The sequence below is a fragment of the Gallus gallus genome, chromosome 3, assembly GCF_016699485.2.
Source record: "Gallus gallus isolate bGalGal1 chromosome 3, bGalGal1.mat.broiler.GRCg7b, whole genome shotgun sequence".
In the NCBI taxonomy this organism is placed as follows: domain Eukaryota; kingdom Metazoa; phylum Chordata; class Aves; order Galliformes; family Phasianidae; genus Gallus; species Gallus gallus.
The window spans coordinates 41,360,107-41,375,983 of NC_052534.1; the positions used below are offsets into that span (position 1 = coordinate 41,360,107).

The 15,877-nt window shown below is 36.9% G+C and overlaps 1 protein-coding gene across 8 annotated transcripts in view; it reads right to left on the reverse strand.

Moving 5' to 3' along the window:
• The window catches only part of SMOC2 (SPARC related modular calcium binding 2), a 135,830-nt gene that overhangs the window by 74,192 nt on the left and 45,761 nt on the right, over positions 1–15,877 (reverse strand). For all 8 annotated transcript variants that reach the window (XM_015284372.4, XM_040697666.2, XM_015284371.4 and 5 more), the window contains exons 3-4: positions 6,203–6,309; positions 4,989–5,088 (exon numbers count right to left, since the gene is read on the reverse strand). In XM_015284372.4, coding sequence (XP_015139858.2) covers positions 4,989–5,088; positions 6,203–6,309 — 207 coding nt within the window. The remainder of the gene's footprint in view (positions 1–4,988; positions 5,089–6,202; positions 6,310–15,877) is intronic.

A 15,877-nucleotide genomic window follows, 5' to 3' on the forward strand; every position in this document is an offset into this window, starting at 1 on the left:
GGGAGTATAAATATAAATTCTCTTGCAAATACAGAGATTTTTGGCTCACTCTCATCCACACTGAAGTGATTTACACCAGTTTGTGAGTACAAACAGTATTCAACATAGGTGTGTGTGATGAAGCACCACTGATGGTTCCTTTGCATTACAGAGTTACAAGGAGAGCCTCAGTTTGAGAACAGTATTGTCTGTTTCTATGTACATTCAGCACCAGATTTGATATTCTCCTACACTTTGCTTTTATTAGTCCTAAATTTTGTAGGAAAATTGATGGATAGATGGTGAAAGATAGTATTGTTTACAAAGACTAACTTTGCCATCTCATATGAAACTAATCTCACTATGAAATTAGATGAATGCTGGGAAAATTAGGTTCAGTGGGCCAACATTAACTTTTGTAATTTTAAGAAATGAAGAAAAATACTCTCAGAACTTCATAAAAAGAGAAATCAGTATCCTTCACACTCTTTCATCCTGAATTTTCAACTATGTATCAGAAATTGTATTTTTTCTAAGTTGGAAGTGGAGATATAATTGAGCTTATATCAATTTTTTCTAACATTTTCTGAATATATTTGTGTATTGCTAGTTTAAAATGGTGATAGCAAGATGGATTTCCAAATTTCTAGGAAATTATGTCTTCAATACTCACAACAAATAATCACACTTTCAGCCAGGCATGAAATAGAAACAGCAACATGTAACTTACGTAAAATGCAATACAATCTGCTTCCTAATTTTCCGTGGACTGTAAACAACCAAATCACCACATAGGTATATTTATGGAAGGGCAGAGATCAAGGAGGCCTATTAGATTCAGCAGCATCATTTTATTAAGAAGAATTTAGTACCATTTTACCTTTTCTCCTTCATTTGCTCATGACTGTGATGAATTAAGAAAAAAAAACTAATGAAATCACAGAATCATTCATTAGCTTATGGTGAACCCCACAGTTCAGCCCATTTTCAGTCATATGACTTCTGAGGCACAATAAACTTTCTAGGGAATATAATGAGTGTTTTGTGATTTTAGCACATACATTTTCTACAGTTCTGATCATATGTGGGTGGGCTTCAAAGAGAAAGTGAAAGCCTCATCTCTTGCTAAAGAATATTTGATATGTAATATCAAGAAACAGGAAAATAAATTTCCCATTCTGCTTAGTATTTTGGATATATGTGTGTCTGATTGTGGACAGGAAATTGTGTATAGGGAAAGTACTACCAGAAGAACTGGATATATACTGGATATACTGGAACTACTAGTACAACCAGAAGAACTAGATAAATCAAGGATGGATAATTTTCCAGCATAAAAAGAACAATACAATATAAACCAAAGAGTTTGTTACCTTACCAAATGCATTCATTTCCAATATATTATCTGACAATAATATTATACAGACAGGAAGAGTTTTAAACATTTAAAGATACTTGATTTTGGACTTAAAAGACGATAACAGCATTTTAAATATGAGGTAGTAAAACTACATTACAGAACAATAAAACTTGCTGCCGTATCTCTGCAATCCCACTGGCAGAAGCCCAAAAGAGTTAATATGGCATAAAAACCCTAGAGTAGAACAGAGTGTTTTCCAACAATAATTTAACACCTGCTTCTCTATTTCTGTCCCATTTCCCAGGACTCTGCCTATGGAATTTCTGCAGCTCTCTTCAGTACTGATAAGAGATGAGGAGTTATAAAAATGTCTTTTTTATGTCTGGTGTTCTTTTTTACTAAAAGGACTGGGGGGACATTCATCATTTTTAAGGAGCTTTCTTTTCAATGCTGTCATGGGAATGTGTTTGATTTACTCTCCTTCTCACCGCTGCTCCTGTAGCAATGGAGATCATTTCCATGGGGTGGAATGGCATTCTGAGATTTATCAGGTGTGTTTTGGCAGTAACAAGTGTTGGGGTGGGAAGAACTGGGAAGGATGGAAGAGGAGCTTCTTTCAGGTAAAGATCTAATAGATAAACTAAAGGTTTTACATCAATCAGTTCTGCCTTTTTAATACATCTTATAACCTGCAACTTTCCACATTTCTTGTCCCTAACTAAAAAAAAAAAAAAACACAGCTTCAGTAAGAGCAACCAGAACAGCAGAATGAACACAAAATTACTTACACAACTATTGTAGATACAAAAAAATATATGCATGTGATAGCTTTCTATCCTAAAAGAGAAACTGTATTAATAGTATTGGAAGTAATAGCATTCCTAGAACAATAGTTAAGACAGGAGTATATCTCGCCAAAGACAGTATACCCACTAACGTGTTGTCCATAATTCCTTTGCATGGTCGAACTAAGGAGAAAGTACAAAAACAAATCAGTGGTGACCTGGAAAGCTTCAACTTCTGGGAAAAAAAAAAAAAACCAGCAACAACAAAAAAAGAAACCTCTTATTCTAAACAGATGGCAATTTTGAACATACTGGGAAATGAGAGAGGGGTGCAGTTGTGCTTCAGGATTTCATCCTACAATATAAAAGCAAAGTTTTGCCTTATTATACCACATAACTTTTTGGAAAATCTGTAGCTGCCTTCTCTACTGAATGAGACAGGTTCTCCAGACAATTCAAGACTGAATTTTTATCCAACACTACATCAAAATCTCCTAGTACATCAAATCTATATCTGAGTTCTGCTGTAGCTGGACTTCTTTCCTAGGAGACAAAGGAGAAGCGGTCAGCAGTGAAATTTAAGAGCAGTGATACAAGCAGGGTAGAAAATAGGCAGAAAGAGTCCCAAAGGAGCCAGTAACAACTGCAAAATTACCCAAGATCTTCCATGGAGCAGAAATATACTCTACATATTCACCTGGACACTGGAGCAGTCTACTTACTTTGGAGCTACTAAATTAAAATCGAATGCTACTATGACCTTCTCCTTAGCATTTCTGCAAAACTAATTTCCCTTCCCACTCCTCCCAAAATGAGCTGAAGCAGTCTGCTGGTTTATCTGCTAGGCACACGAGTGCCTTTGAGAGGAACTCGGGTTTGGTTTCTCTCCAGATAGGATAGTTCTCACATCAATCTTTTATTAACTAAATTGAATCTATCCTGCAGCTTCTCCTTCATAATAATGTTAATAAGAAGAACAGTGCAGTACAGTAACTAACTCACCAAAATTTTCAGTCAAAAGTAATCATCATAGAATGGCTTGGGTTTGAAGGGGCCTTAAAGATCTGGTTCCAACTCTCTGCTGAGGGCAGGGCTGCCACCCATCAAATGAGACTTCTTGGGGACCCATCCAACCTAGCTTTGATTGCCTCCAGAGATGAGGCATTCACAGTTTCTCTGGGAAGCCTGTGCCCGTGTCTCACCACTCTCTGAGTAAAGAATTTATTCCTACTGTCTAAACTAAATATCCCTTATCTTAGAATAATAGAATTATAGAATCATTAAGGTTGGAAAAGACCTCTAAAAGATCCATAAGTGCCAAATCTACACATTTTAGTTTAAAGCCATTCTTCCATTCTGTCACTACCCGATGCACTTTCAGAGATGCCTTGTTTAAGGACATCCAAAACCATCCCTATTTAATAGTACACTGACGTACATAAATACTGTCCTCACTATCTGTGTATTCTGAAAGCATGCTGAAGTTACAAACAATAATTTCATTAAAATAAATGTATACTTTTCTGTATTTAAATCCTTTTGAATATTTATGTTATTTTTCACAATTCACTGTCATGCCACAGTGACTTTTCAGACTGGATAAGATGGATTATTCTGAAAATCATTCCTTCTGGTTCAAGTTCACCTCCAGGTAAAATGCATGGAAGACTCTGCAAATCACTTAAACATGAGAAACCTTAAAAAATGAATGAACTTTTTATAATCTTTCTTAAAACTTAACACTATATTCCCTCTACTTTTTCCATCTACTTTTTAAAAATATCAAGGATGATGTGATACCTATGAGACCTGAACAACTGAAAAGATCAGGCCAGGTAAATTCCCTCAAAGGCTTTAATCAACTTATTTACAGATTCATTTCTATTACAGGGTTAACTTTTTGGAATTTTAAGTTATTTCTTCCATTCTGATAGAAAATGATGTTGCAGCACAAGCAGAAGCAAAATACATACAGTTCAAGTATTTTTAGAGCCATTTTTGTTGAAAGGGTTCAATTATGTCAGCTTCAAGCATCGTGAATAGCAATTCTGGCAACTGTTCCTGCACTGGGGATTTCTCATATTCATTATCAGTGTCAATGAAATTAAGTCAAAAAGCAAATTCCTAAAAAAAACAGTGAACCTGTTAACTGTCCAATAAAAGACACAGGTCAATACACATAGCAATGAGTTTGATTTGCCAATTAATTTCTACAGACAATGATTTCATTATGTTCTCATTTTTAAAAAATTTTATTTCTCCTCTGGAGTTGGCCATTCATAAGAATTGCTGTGGGAGTTCTTTTCCTGGGCTATATCACACATCAAGACGTTCACAATCAATATTTTTCATTGAATTTGGATTTTTTTTTCCTCCGAACATTTAAAATGTAAAGAAAAAAAAACCAAAGCCCTTTAGGGTGTTTTTTTGTTCATTTTTGTTTTTTTGCAATGAATTTACAAGCATGAGAGTTACAAAGTAAAGATCTACTTCCACAAGTCAGTTGCATGGTTTCACATAGTTAGACACAAACATCATACAAATGATGACTGCAAAAAATCCCTCAGTAGCTATATTATAAAACAAACAAAGTAGATGCATCACAGAATCACAGAAAGATTTAAATTGGTTGTGATCTCAGAAGAAATCAAGCAGAGCTAGCTTAAAATACAGACCAACCTTTGCACAGTCAACTTTTGCAAATCCTGAAGGATGGAGATTCCAAACCTTCTACAAGCATGTGTTTCTGTGCTGAACAACTTCTTTGATAGAAAACGTTCTTATTCAGTCTAATCAGATGGAACAACTAAATTCTATTATGTGTAAGACAATTTGTAAGACTCAGCGTGCTGAACAAACCTTACCTGGGCACCGAGGAGTTTTGTGGGCCACAGCAGTACCGCTGATTGGACGACCATTGGGAGTGACACACCAGCAGTATCCAGTATAACTGTGGCACTGAACCTGTCAGCAATTACATGAATCACATCTGTCAGACATGCATCTATTATCCTGAAGTATTCACAACACGAGTAGTGTGTCCATCTAACTATGTACATCAGTAAAATGTGGAATGGTAAACCATAATGCACCATAATGACCATCATACATATGATTATTTAGCGTAAAGAGTTTACTTCAAGAAAAGTGTGGTAGGTCCCTCAGAACCTAGTTGAAGAGGAAACTATTGAAATATGTGGTTGTTTATGCACTATTTCAGGAGAGTGCAGGTGTTATGAAAATCTCACAACAAAGTTCCTCAAGAGACACATAAACGGTTCCTGATGCAAGCAATCTCGAGTTTTTTTCCACATAGAGAACATATTGTTCACCACTGAAAGTGCAGGACAGAGTGCTTTTGCCAGCATTATTCATATCCCAAGCTGTCAGGAAGGAAACTCTTGGAATTCCTCTAAGAAATCAATTGCATTATATGACCTGAGGGCCAGTATCACTTCCTCACCATGCTTTAAACAAAAAGGATTGTCTTCTGCACAACTCTGCAATTGAAATGTATCACAAAGGCAGCAGAAGGCAATCATGACTGGAATATGTATCACAGAGTAAAAATCTAGATACAACCCTTCTGAATTCTATGATCTAACCTAAGTAAATAAGCCATGTGCTTGCACACAGCCACTTGCTTATGCTAAAGTTCAGCTGAGGAAAGAGAATAATCCCATACGATTCATGCTAGTAGTACTGATACGGACTCTAATCACACAACTTCTGGTTCAGATCAGGAATAGATCAGAAACTCCAAATATTTTTACCATCTGACAAGTATTCACAGGACTACAAGAATGACTCGGCTGTCTCAGCCTTGAAGAATAGGGAGTGTATCATATGAATAACAGTAATGTTTGGCTCTTTCGCTGGCCAACAATGAAAAAAAACAAACTCAACAAGACTCAACTGGCACAAAATGTGAGTTTGCCTTCTGTTTTTTTAACATTACAGTTAGGACAAATTGAATTTCATTTTGAAATTACATTTCTTTACATTTCTCTCCTCTTCACCCTTTACAAACACACACATGATCATTTTTCAGACATGCAAGATAATAAAAAAAATTAACCTGACTGTATGTGCCATCATCATTGCATTCTGGAATAAACACTTGTTGAAATTCTTTTCGAGCTTGTTCTTGGGTGTACTTCCTCTCAGCCACACATCTGGAAACATCTAGAGAAAGGGAGAAGATGTCAACTGGATGACGAAATGTAAAAGAAACGTAGAAAATAACCTTAAGTTGAAGGGGGCAGGAAAGAAGGCTCCAAGATCACATAAGCAGAATCAGAATTATAATCAAGGAAAATATAAGATAATTTGCATTATACTTTTGAAACAAAACTAATGGAAGACAATCAATTTGGGGCCATTTTGTCCTAATTCACTTTCATGACGGTAATATTTTTACTGAGGAGCATATGTCGACTGCTAATATAACCATCACCTTTCTCCAACATTTGACTGTTTGTCTAGCTTGTGAGCCCCTTTGGTTTGCCCAAGTACGCTCATGCTGCCTAACAGAGTGTGCAAAACTAACATTTTGCCATCTCAAAGACAAGAGGCCACAAAATGAAGCACAAAGCAGAAGGACAGAACTCAGATATGGAATGAAGACATTCTTGGAGTGACAACTTTGCTGTTCCTGCAGCTGCCAAAAGGACAGAAGGCCAAAAAAAAACAAAAAAAAAAACCTATCAAACAAACAAAAACTTCTTCAACCAATTTAAACAATATGCCACTTCATGCCCCACAGCATTCCCAGTGCTTGTAGCAGCAGCACCAAGATCAGTTTTCTAGTGCTTTGGGAAAGGCAAAGTAGGCAACGGGAGTATAGCTTCCTTCTGTGAGCTTATACACTGTTTTCTTCAGCCACACAGTGAGCTGAATTATGACTAGAGTTGTGCCTACTGGGCTATTTAAAAATATATATGCATGTATTTCTTCTTCAGTTTACATATATCTACACTATACAACACATGGGCAGGCAGGTGGTTCAATAATAATTCTGGAATTAAATCGCATCATGTGAAAATTTAGTGTAACAACTTACAATGCAGACTTGGCACTAGTCAAGCATACCACATGGGCTTTTTTTGGCCACTGCTGTGGTTCATTGCACCACCTCCTGCACTAGTTGGTACTGGTCTCCATCCAAGACAAGGCAGCAAATTAGTAAGCTTTAACTGAGTAGCTGCTATTGTCTGAAATGTTTTATTGTCTAATACAGATATGATATTTCAATTAGGCATTCAAAAGCTAAGAAAAGATACACAACATAAGCTTTTGTACCTTTTTCTGAAGCCGCTGCAAATTTTAGCATGTTGTTGATGCAGAATCAATACTTCAGGATCCGCTTAAGCTAGGCAATTTCAAGACAAATGAGAATACCAGGCAAGCTTAAGGAACTATTAATGATTTCAAGATGTGACTGTAATGTCTGAATTAGAAAGATCTCAGGCGTACAAACAGAAATTTGCTGCTTCTGATCTCTGCTTTCTTTAAAGATTATTTGACGGTAACTGTCCAGATCCTTTCTAGGGCATACATTGTCCATCTATTATCTATGAGAAAGGGGCACTGTGTTAATTAGTGAATGTTTGTACAGTTCTTAGAAAATGCAAGGACAGATCTTCTAGCTCATGCAAGTTGTACACTGAACAGAATACGGACAATGAGGCAACACTTGCCTTACCACAGCTGTCTTACCTGTGTTTGACTGAGTAACTCCTGCGTACTGGTAGATGACAAAACCATGTTAAGATTATTTCAGATTTCAGAAATTTTTGTCATCTACCAGTACGCAGGTGTTACTCAGTCAAACACAGGTAAGACAGCTGAGTTCCCCTTCTCCCAGGCACCCTCCCTGTGCTAGCACTACCTAGCCATGCAGGCAAAAAGCCAACATGGAAGCCTAGTGCAACTGCAAAATTCCCCTGTACAGGATGAATCCTTTACTGGTCATCTCCACCAAGTGTCAGGAAACTTTAACCAAAAAATTCCCTTCAGCTCCTAAGCAATCTGGTGTGGAAAGTGTAGTATAATGACAATATAAACTATTTCTCAGAATCCATGCCCTGTGTACACAAAATTGGGGCCCCCTAATTCTAATCTTCATATTGATTTTCCTTCTGGTCTTGGATTTGTGTGCCTTACTTCTGTGCATTAGTTTATTCTTTTGTAAAATGAGATTTTATTTATCTCTCTCAGGAGCATTATGAGAGTCAGACAGTTCATGTTGGTAATGTGCCCAAAGAACAAGTGGTTTCATTTTTAAAAATTAAATTTTGGTCTTAAAAAATATTAATTGTATTATGCTGTTTCATGACAGAGATTCATAGGGATGTATTATCATCTAAAATGGACAGAAAAGTTCAACCATCTAGAAATTCGAGAAAAGTAATAAGGAACTGAATTAATTTGTTCTCTGTTACTTTAACAACTTGTTTTCTCAAGGGAAAATTATAGTCAATGTGCTGTGCAGCTCAGGTAAAGTCTGTTAAAGTATGCACTGCCAAAGTATGGGGTTAAAAAAAAAAGAAATAAAATACTTCAGGCCAGCTTCGGTATTGTAAGCCTTATTCTGAGCATGGTTTGGTTATACAGTACTTAATAACATGTGGTTTTAATGTAGCTAGTATTTTAACTGAAAATAAATCACTTCTTTGTTGGACCTCTGTCCTCGTTTTTCTAGAATGACATGTGGTTTAAATGTCTAAAAGGGAAAGTGATATAAATTCCATCACATAAGGTTTCTGCAATAGTACCATCAGGGTTGTAAATTATCTCCAATATATGAATTATCCTAAAAACATGCCAAGGCAAAAGAGAAGTTCTCCAAAACTGTCCACCACTTGTTCCTAAACAGCTTGATGTTCTAAAAGTCTCCTATTTGTGGATGATCTAATATGCTTTAAAATCAACAATGACCAAATTTAGTGAAATATAAAATTCAAGTCTGAACCCTTGTTTTGTGTTATATAACCATGGAAACATTTTAAAGCTGTTGGGCATTACTATGCTTCAGAATACCCATGAGGAAGCTCTTTTATCAAGCTGAGCATCTGAAACTCTGTATAGCCAAAACATGATTCCCAAATCTGCTTTTTTATTTCATCAGTGTAGTACCATGGGGGAATAACTTTGAGATACAGACATGCAATCCAAACCTTTTGGAAGAATGTAACAGGGATGTCAAATTAAAAAGAAGACACATAAAATACTCTCAGAATATTAATGGATGTTATGTATTCAAAGGTGCTAACTTCCTCCCAAATAAAGGAGGACTGAAGCCAAAAGAAGTTGTATTATTATTTGGGATAACTTTATAAGATTATATCTTATCTCATTTTCTGCTTTGGTTGCAGCATCTTCTGAACCAACTGCCTGGTTTCAGTCAGATTTTCTAAAGGAAAGAAAAAATTCAAGACACTTAAGGGCTAGACTTTTATAACAGCTGAAAAAGGACAAGAAAATACATATTTCTGCTGTGGCTAGAAGTAAGGATGAAAAATGAGCTCACATCAAAATATCAGACAAGACAGATGTAGCTCCTAACAGGCCAAAGTCAGTGAGGTGTGATATCCTAATCTATAGGGAAGCTAAATTTCCACGTGGCCATTGCTCGTGCTCGGGAAGCAAAGACAATTTTGGGACTCACCATGTAAAATCTTTTGAGTGCAACAAACCAATTCTTACTGAAGGGCCCCCTTGTGCACCTGGCACAAGTATAATGAATATGACTCATAAGCATCTCAAATTAGTAGGATGTGTCTAGGCAGAAGTGGCTTGTCAGAAGGTTTATGGGAACACTGACATCTATGAGGACCACAGTACAGTCTCTCATATACAGATTCAACTTCCCTCTTTGTCTAGAACAGAAGTAAATTAGGTCAGATCTCTTTTGAAATAAAGACCAAGATGTCTGAAAAAAATGTCTGAAATTAGACATTATTTGCCTTTACATTCAGACAATGGGAAAATCTTATAGATATAAATGCCCAACTGTAATTTTGAATTATGTTAATGGATGACTCAGAGAGAATGTATTCTCTCATCTCCAGGTAAACGGGCTTTTGCATCCCAGAATTTTGCTGGAAAAAAAAAATACTGCTGGCATAGAAACTGAGCATGAAGATGCATGAGTTTACCTTAAATTACCTCATTTGGACAGTATTAGATGTCAAACTGGGCTAACACAGGGCTTGATGGTTTTTAGCACAGTACATTGGCCGATGTGTTGATGGTACCACTATGACTTAGCACCAAGACTGGAAAGGCAACCAGAGGTCACTCAAAGACATACACAGCCTGAGGTAATTAACTGAAGACAAGAGTGCATGGGAGTAGACAGAATACACAAAACTGTAGAAATTGCAGTGTTGTAGCTGTTTGGACAGGTCTTTCTGAATTATCCAGAGGAGTCTAATGTTTGGAAGGCAGAGGTTAAATTTAAAGCCATCTTAATTCTGTGCTAAGCTTCAGTATGCAACAGCAAAAGCTTTCAGCTAGGAGGTGGCACCAGTTGGCAGCTGTGGCATCCAGAAACAGATTCTTTCACATGTGAGGGGATAGGAGCAGAAGAATTCCTGGAATAACACTAAGGGTGATACAAAATTGTAGTACTAAGGAAATTCTGAAAACAGAATTAGACTTACTAACAGCATAATGTGGAACTTTAGTTTTCTGTCTTATTTTCAACACTGCATAACCTATAACACTAAGCTTAAAAAAAATCCATCAACTTCAAATCTTCGTAATCTGAATATTACATCAGAGAGAAAAGTCTATTAATGGAAAGTCAAAGCTTATCTTTAAAATAACGACACAAACTCATCAAGGGTGCAAACATCATCTAGAAAATGACGTTTAGTACAACAGCAGATCTGAGGCTGCACAGGAAGATCTCAGATTCTCTCAAAGAAAAATAAGTAGCTTGTCAAGGGATAGATCAGTGTCCTTGAGAAGATTTTCATTTAGCTCATCTGCTGTTTCCTGCTTTGCTATATAGTTCAGCAAAAATAAAATCACCTTCCCCAATCCCTATACAGTGAAGCAGACTTCACTTGCTTTCAAAAGACACTGTGTGAGATATGTGCTTGTTATGCATTTATGCATAAAATGCACTTCACATCTCAGTCAAAACTACTTATAAAGTGGCTAATAAAAGTTAATCATTTAAAGAAAATGCTCTCCTGAGTGCTTTCCACGTCTACTTAGTTCCTATGGGACAAAAAAAGTGTTTCTAAATCCACATAGATTTGAAAAAGCACATCTAGCATAGAAACAGGTAAGCCAAATATCTCTTGCTGTTTCACTACAGGTTTCCCTTGCTGTCCCTCCAGTATGCTAGAATACCCATACACAATTACTTGCCCTTAAATTAAAAAATAGACAGTGCATGAAGTTATCCAGCTGAACTCTGTACTGAATTGTCCTAACAATGAACCAGCTGGATTTCTACCTCTGTGCTTTTCTAATTCTATACCCTTTTGCTAATTGGTAACTATCGGAGTAGTAGGAAACACCTAACAAGCTATATGTGCTTAACGTTTCAGTTTCAAAGATGCAGAGATTATTAGCTTCTTGGGTCAGAAAGGATGCCTGCACAGACATTTAACCTGACACAGACGTTAAAAAAAAAAAAAGACTTGCTTTGTGACAAGGGCTGGCTGATTCTTTCACTATTTATTTTTATTGCTGCATTCGGGATTCAAACAAAACAGCAAAGAAGTCTTGGTCTAAACTCTCCCCTGCCGGCATCCAACAGTGGCAGGCAGTGTGGAGTTCTTTCTGTTGTCTTCTTTTTTTCATGTTTTGCAACCACTCTGCAATGTAGATAGCTAAGCTTTAAGATAAAATAAGGAATGCTGTGCTGGAATCCTTCCTGGCACAATAATATTTCTCCCGATTTGCTAACAGTCACATTTGGAGAGATATAGTCTGACTAGAAATGAATCAAATATTTGCAATAAAAACTAAAGCTACAGCTTTCTGATATTTCACATACCAAAGGCCAGACTAGGCTTTCTGACAGAACACTGATTTGATAAATAGTTTGGATAAGCCTAATATGGGCCAATTTAAAATTCTTGCTCTGAAAGTCCGAGAAAGCTTGAAACTACAAACAGTTGCAAGTTTTCAGTGCAGTATTGCTGCTTTAGCACTACTAGTTTCTACTTCACCTAAGATTTTCACACTGTATTAAACTTGGAAATCAAATAAAAATTACATGACCAGAAATGAAAAAAAACTTTTTAATTCTAAAAAGATACCCTTTTTGTGCCTAAGAATGCTCTTTTATGATTTGTTCCTGTGCAGTCTGACTTTGGCACATTCCTCATTGAGAAATATGATCAAGAAAAATAGACTGTTTTTCAAAGAGATAAATTCCATCTCCAGTAAATTTTGGATAATATTTCAGTGTTTGTGTTGTTTTCCATGTGCCAGTAGACACGCAAAGAAAAAAAACCAAAGGATCTTCCACAAAAAATATTCCAAACACACTTAGCACTTTATCCACTCCCATTAAATACCTACTAGAAAGCAGAATAGGAAGCCACCTCCTTCTGTTTTCAGGGATGATATAAATTATAACTTCTTCATAAAGCTGCTGAATATTTTGTCTTAAATTAACACTTTACTACAGAAGCTTGATACACAGCATAACTGAAGGCTTGGAAACAAAATATAAGGATGCTTTAGTTGAACAGGGTTTGTGTCAAGTCTGGCAGCACTGCAGTCTGGAAACTTGCAGTCATCCTACAGATTAAATGCAGTGCTCATAGTGAGAAAATGTCTGGAAAAGGCAGAGGTAGCTTCTAGCTAGAAGCATTTGAAGATACAAATCTGCTCTATAACAGTCTTCCTGGGAAAATATTTATCAATTGCCTCATTTTAGTATTTTTTCCCCCAAAATACTTTAAAAATTTTGCATCCCTCTTTTTTTCCCCACTTTCTCCTCAAAAATGTAGGAATAGAAAATTAAAGAGAAAAGGGAAGCAAGGAGGACAAGTGAAAACTGATTTTCTCTCAATCTACAGACCATGCAAGCTTTAAGATGTGCTGAGGTTTATTTATTGATTGATAGCTTGGTCCAATCCTTCTTTCATTCACTGCACTTTGGAAAAGAACTAAACCGACTCACTACGGCTGTCTCTCTCCAAATAAAACATCTCAGGAGCATGTTCTGCCTCCCAGATGTAGCCCACGAGCCCATCTTCCAGGCAGCAGGAGGGCTGCCCAAGCCAATGTTCCTGTCCATTTGCTGACCTGAGGGATGTGCTCAGGCACTGTAAGCATACACTGGACCTGCACCTGGCTCTCAGGCAAACCTGAGCTTGAGGGCACCTCCGAGAGAATATAGGATTAGGTCTGCACTCAGAAAGCAAGTCCAGCATTCATAACCCTGTTCTTTAGCTATGAAGCAACAGCAACATTTCCCCAAAGGATGCTTATATTCATGAATTATGGGACCAGAATTTATTTACAAGCCAAAAAAACACTGCAACTCAGTTACATACCGCTTTCTTCTCAAAACAGGAACCATCATACCTGCAGTTTTAGCCAAAGACAGAAATATACCTAAATTCATATTGATTCATAACATTCAAACACATCCTCATCATTCATTCATTCAATCGCTATACTAATAATCTAAATGACTGAAACTTCACACTATTACTGAAAGCTCAATTTTAATGAAGCAGAAATGCTGAGTGTTTCTCTCTTCTAAGAACAGAAAATAGCAAAATACTTCCTTATGGCAAAGCTGGATCAGGCCCTGGGCAACCTGATCTAGCTGTGCGTGTCCCTATTCATTTCAGGAGAGTTGGTCTAGATGACTTTTAGAGGTCCCTTCCAACTCCAAGGATTCTATGGGAAATTCCACTCATATTTTGATGCATTCCAGTTCTCTATGTGAATCACAAGAATGAAGATACTACCTTTTGTTCTGTCTGTGATAGTCCATAAAAGAATGGCATTTTTTTCAACAGCTGGACTCTTTAAAATATCATAAATGAGTTAATCTTAACATGTGGTATCTAGGGTTTCCAAGCAAGAAAGAGGGTCTCCATAGCCATAGAATAATAATGACTCTGCTCCCAAATATTCCATTAACCTAGATAGGATTAAAGCTTGTTGTCATATCAATCAAATATTTTTAAAAAGTATTTTCATTAAAAAAAACTTTCAATACCACTCAGTTCCACCCAGTATCATCATTTCAGGTTTAAAAGTAATACACATTGCTTATTGGCATAGGAAAAGACTTGAAAAACCTTAATTTATCTGAAAATTCCTGCAGGAAAAGTATGAGTTCATGTTTTTGAAGTTGATGGGAAAAACTTCAGTAGCATGAATAAGCAGGGGAAAAAAAAAAACATGATAGAAAAATTACTAATTGATTTTACCATTTACCATATTCTACAGTGTCATTCTACAGAGACGAAACTAAATTTTACAGAGCAATTCCAACCATTTACAGGGAGAGAAAGTATTGGACAAGGAATATACAAGGTGTTTCATGAAACAAAGCAAACAAACAAAACAAACCTGTTATATATAGTCCCATATATCATAGATTATGACATTCATCCTTAAATTTCTTCAGCTCAAGAAAGAAAAGCTCACTCAAAAAAGCACATACTAAACAGGTGTGTACTTAGGTTTGAACTCACACAGCAGTTACCAGGACTATACACTGCATTATAGCCAGGTGTGTAGTAGCCACTTTGTGTCTCAGGACCTTGATTTGCAGGTGACAGTCCCTGAACACCTAACACAATAAACTATTAGAGCAGTTGATGGTCTGAAACACAAAGACCGCTTACACAAAACTTGTCAAAGACAGCATGCCCTAAAACCAGAGAATTTTCACAAGACAGAATTTTCATCCAAGTTGCTGTCAAGTTTCATAGAGCCATATAATAACTTCATTTCAGACTGGTAAGAAACCATAGATGAGTTTGTGCTATCCTCCTCAGAGCTAAGATGAGTTCAGGAAGGCCTAAATGCTTACAGTCCCTTTTCCTCAGCTGGGTAATACATCTTTCAAAAAGAAAACAAGAATTAAGTAAAGCCTGGACTCAAAGGAACTCTCAAACTCTAGATGAAGCACAGTGTGTGTGTGAGTATCAGCTGAAAAGCCACATAGCTTGGAAGACTGCAAGTAGGGCATTACTCAGGTTCACAGGGATTTGCTAGTCTCCAGAAAACCAGCCTCAAAATAATACCAAATGAAAAGGATGATGAAAAAGATGAAACCTCCCAAGGTTGTGCTATCCATAGGAATAGATCTACCATGATACGTAAGAACAGCTAGGCTCAGTTCTCAGGCTGAATGGCTTGAAACCTCTACAAGAGGTGGCTCTGTGCACACTGCCTACTGAGGACCGTCCCTAGCCCACAGTAACTCCCAAGGCACAAAGATAAAGTCTTAGGGAAAATACTAACTGACCTGTGCTCAAAGCATAGCAGGGATCACTCTACCAACTTACTAGAGCAGACAGTCATACAGTGTCCTGGCACTGTTAAATTTAGTAGTTTAGATATAGCCTCTGTCTTTCTGACCTGTTTAAAAGAAAGCATACTACTCTCACATTTCTTCTGTGTTTTGCTTCTTGAAATATGTAGGACCAGATTTACTGTGAAACATTTGTGCGCTTGTGTAGTGGATCCTAGTCACAGGTGATGCTTTAACAATCCCCCTAACACTAGTAATATTTCTCAACTGTCAACATAC